Genomic DNA, 4,626 nt, shown 5'->3' with positions numbered 1-4,626 from the left:
GTGTGTGTATGCGTGCATATATATATAAATACAGAGAGAGAGAGAGAGAGAGAAAGCGGTACACACACACATATATATATATATAGAAAGAGGGGAGTAGTTAGACATAAGGAAAACAGAGAAAGAGAGAGAGAAAAAGATGACAGGAAATATGGGCGAGACAAACAGACAGACGGAATAATAGGAAGGAAAATTACAATGGTTCTACTTACAATTCTTGAGCCAGTTATGCATTGGTATATTCCAGTTTGAAACAGTCTCCACCAGGGAGCGTGGCACTTCTATGTAGGCAGGCCGGGTAACATCAAAGTCCCTAGTAACAAGGAGAGGACTGAAGCCATGCTTAACAGGTAGAGGTAAGAGCAGAGAGGCAAGGACAGAGGGTGAAAGGAGTATAAAAGAAGCAGGGAGGGAGGAGTGATGATAGTGGAGAGACAAATGTATGCAGCAGAACAGAAAAGACGCTGAGTCAATGAAAGGGGTCTATCATTAGAAAGGGTCTTCCTCACCCCATGGGGGGAAATTTATCCCACCTTCACATACAAAGCAAGTCTCTGAATTCATCTACCTTAGAGATAAATTGGTACTACTAAAGCAGCACGGTCCCGAACGCGCAGTCGCGCATCCGCGCTAGCTAGTCTTGAGTGGTCGATCCTAACCCTAACCCTAACCCTGTCCCTAACCCTAACCCTAACCCTAACCCTAACCCTGTCCCTAACCCTAACCCTAACCCGCATTTGCAAATGAATACGTGTTTAGGGTTAGGATCGACCACTCACGACTAGCTAGCGTGGACGCGCGACTGCGCATTCGGGACCGTGCTGCTTTAGTAGTACTGGTAAGCTCTCTTAAAAAAAAACGATGGAATAATTAGCTGTGAAGTATAGAATCGGACTTGGTCAGGCAGCCTTTGATAAGAACAATATCGTACTTATTTCAAAACAAATTTCATACTACATAAATGCAAGCATCTACAACACCTATATTCTTTCAGTAGTTTTATATAGGCTAAATTGTGTCAACTGGACTTTTGTTGCACTACGAAACCGGAAGTTTTTCAGAATCATGTAACGAGACTTCTTACTAACACTGAACTCTCAGACCATGTCAGAATTGAAGATCGAAGAAAAATAACCAAATTGTTACCGGTCATCTCTGTTATCAAAAATGAATTATTCAAAATAGCTTGGACACACTAAATGAATGGTTTGTGGCATCGGCAAGATCTGTCTGGAAGGCATGATTAATAAAAAGAGAAACAGGTTAGCAACCTAAGAGATGGAGAGATAACATCACAGTATGGACAGGCCTTGACATAGTTTTTTTTTACTCAATGCTCTCATCAAGGATCAAATACTATGAAGGCAACCATCTCAAGTTGCTGCAGGCAGAGGTAACAAGAAATGATGACCACATACAAAACCATCCAAGCCATCATCCAAGTGTCCAACAATCAGCTTACCAAGACTCCCATTTCCTTTGTGTTGTGTTGCATGCATGCAATTAAGCCAGGCTCCAGTTTCCAGTCCATCCTTTGATGTATCAATTCACAAAATGTCTTTGACACTTTCTTGCTCTCTTCCCCGCCACACTTCCTGTCAAGATGGTCTCCAGCAGTAACTTGTGGTACATTATATGTCAAAATTCTCAACAAAGCGTGTCACTGGATTTTCAGCTTTGCCAGTACTGCAACATTTGTTACCCTGACTTTCTAGCTTATTTTACCCAACCTGCATAAGATCTGCTTCTCAGAGGCTTCTATATTCTCCACTGCTGTGTATATTGTCCACGTTTCTTATTTCTTTACTGCCCACAAGGGGCTACACACAGAGGGGACAAAAAGGACGGACAAACGGATTAAGTCGATTATATCGACCCCCAGTGCTGGATCAGGACTGACCTGGGGTTAAACAACAACAACAAAAAAAAAGCCCTCTAGCAGATGGTGGGTTAGGATTAAGGTTTAGGTATGAATATAGAGATCTGGGGTGTTGCCAAGCTTTGTGGAAGGAAATAAGGGATTTAGACAAGGTCCAGATAAAAGCAGCCATCAGAAAGAAATAAAAAGAATAAAAACAGTTGAAATTAAAAAAAAACATTTTGTTAATAATAATAATAATAATAATAATAATAATAATAATAATAATGGTTTCAAATTTTGGCACAAGGCCAGAAATTTTGGGGGAAGGGGGGAAGTCAATAACATCGACCCCAGTGCTCAACTGGTACTTATTTTATCGACCTTGAAAGGGTGAAAGGCAAAATCGACCTTGGTGGAATTTGAACTCAGAACGTAAAGACTGACGAAATACCGCTAAGCATTACGTCCAGTGTGCTAACGAATCTGCCAGCTTGCTGCATTAATAATAATAATAATAATAATAATAATGATATAATGATAATAATAATAATAATAATTCTTTATTGGCCACAAAGGCTACAGAAACATTTAGCACAATACAAAGAGAAAAGACAGTGAGGATTTGCATAAAAATGATTTGCGAAAAGACCTTAGCAAACAAAATCCCAACAGAAGAGTGCACCACCCAAGGGCAACCAAAGAACCCCATAGATCCCAAGCCACCCAACCCACAACGATCAAGCTGCTTCTACCATCTTCTTAAGAGCTTTGGTTCCCTTTTTGCCAGCAATTAAGATTTGTTTCATGAGATCATAGGCAGATTGAACCACAAACTCTCACCTCACTTCCATTTCCATGGTTTGGAAATAAGATTCTCTGTTTGATGACTAAAGTGGCTTTCTCAGTCTTGTAGACAAAGGCTTCCTTCATTCTCCTTTCGTATGGCCCAGTGACTTCAATAAGAATCATTTCATATTTATGATTATTGTTTAACGTATGACTTTTATGCATGTATAGGAAAGTGGGTTATACATCATTAGATGTACACCTGACTTTCCTATATTAAATTAAGAATATGAATGGAACTTTCCACCATGAATAAATATTGTTATGTTGATAGTCTGGAGTTCAGCGTTCCGTTCAATTCTTAATTTAATATAAGAAAGTCAGGTGTACATCTAATGATGTATAACCCACTTTCTACTAAAGTGGATCACTGGCCAGCAAGAAAGAGATCGATCAAAGCGGGAAACGCTTGGATGTTGAATTCCACGCATGCGTGAGACTACGCATGCGCACAGCGTTACTACACATGCATGTAGCTCCTGTACAGCAAGAAACCTGTTCTGCTCCAGCCCATTTCTCATACTTTCAGCATAAAGTTACCCCCTTTAGGGTTCACAATAAACTCACTAGTGCTGGTGCCACATGAAAAGCATCCAATACACTCTGTAAAATGACTGGTGTTAGGAATGGTATCCAACCATAGAAACCATGCCGAAGCAGAAACTTGAGCATAATGCATTCCTTGGGTCCCTCAAACCCTGTTAAACTATCAGGGCTCCTATTTTGAGAATAACCCCCCTTCCTCCTCTCCCGTAAGTTGTAGAGATCCTATAAGTGGCCATAGATTGTGCTGGTATCCCTTGATAAAGAGACGAAAATATAAAACAACCATAGAACAATATTCACATCAACATGTTGAAACTAACACGTGGACCCCAATAACTCCTCACACAACAACACATATATGGGGGTTGGCTGAAAAGTTCATAAGCTGACCGAGATACTCCCATGGAATGTGACTAAATGAAGTTTATTTTTCAACATAGTCCCCTTGTAGTCCACACTTCTTCCATCAGTGTTGCAGCACTTGGATCGCATTGGTGAAGAAGCTTTGAACCTGTTGGGCAAAGAAAGTCATATGATGTCATCATTACTGCAACACTGCTTCCCAGCCAAGAGTTTTTTTTCATGTTGGAGAACAGATGATAGTCAGATGGGGCCAAATCGGGAGAACAGATGATAGTCAGATGGGGCCAAATCGGGAGAACAGATGATAGTCAGATGGGGCCAAATCGGGAGAACAGATGATAGTCAGATGGGGCCAAATCGGGAGAACAGATGATAGTCAGATGGGGCCAAATCGGGAGAACAGATGATAGTCAGATGGGGCCAAATCAGGAGAACAGAGAGGGTGATCAACCAGCTCAAAGCCATAGTCATGCACAGTAGCCATTGAAGCCAAGGACTTGTATGCTGGAGCGTTGCCTCGATAAAACCTTGTTCATCAGTTCAGTTTTCCTGGGTGTTTCGGTTTGATAATCTTTCGCAACTGCCTCAGCAAGTTCACACAGCATTCTCCACTGATGGTGTGGTCCTTTTGAAGACAGTCAATAGACACAATGCCTCTTGTATCCCTCGAAAATCTGAGACCATTGCCTTCCATGCATGATGAAATGACCCAGGTCATTTTGAAGCAGGTGACTGGCTTTTGTGCAGGTGGCACATAAAATGCACCATTTTGAGCGTGGCCGTTGCCAGTACCGCCTGACTGGCCTTCGTGCGGGTGACACGTAAAAGCACCCACTACACTCTCTGAGTGGTTGGTGTTAGGAAGGGCATCCAGCTGTAGAAACTCTGCCAAATCAGGATTGGAGCCTGATGTAGCCATCTGGTTTCACCAGTCCTCAGTCAAATCGTCCAACCCATGCTAGCATGGAAAGCGGACGTTAAATGATGATGATGAGGAGGAGGAGGAGGAG

General features: G+C 41.8%; 1 protein-coding gene across 1 annotated transcript in view; it reads right to left on the bottom strand.

Moving 5' to 3' along the window:
- Positions 1-4,626, bottom strand: part of LOC106871820 (protein-serine O-palmitoleoyltransferase porcupine) — a 43,743-nt gene that overhangs the window by 14,731 nt on the left and 24,386 nt on the right. The window contains exons 8-10 of the mRNA XM_052978113.1: positions 3,652-3,764; positions 2,707-2,814; positions 213-464 (exon numbers count right to left, since the gene is read on the bottom strand). Of these exons, the coding sequence (XP_052834073.1) occupies positions 213-464; positions 2,707-2,814; positions 3,652-3,764 (473 nt within the window). The remainder of the gene's footprint in view (positions 1-212; positions 465-2,706; positions 2,815-3,651; positions 3,765-4,626) is intronic.

Source organism: Octopus bimaculoides, chromosome 30 (genome assembly GCF_001194135.2).
Source record: "Octopus bimaculoides isolate UCB-OBI-ISO-001 chromosome 30, ASM119413v2, whole genome shotgun sequence".
In the NCBI taxonomy this organism is placed as follows: domain Eukaryota; kingdom Metazoa; phylum Mollusca; class Cephalopoda; order Octopoda; family Octopodidae; genus Octopus; species Octopus bimaculoides.
Note: the sequence above shows the minus strand (reverse complement) of the source record. Positions and strands in the feature narration are given on the sequence as shown.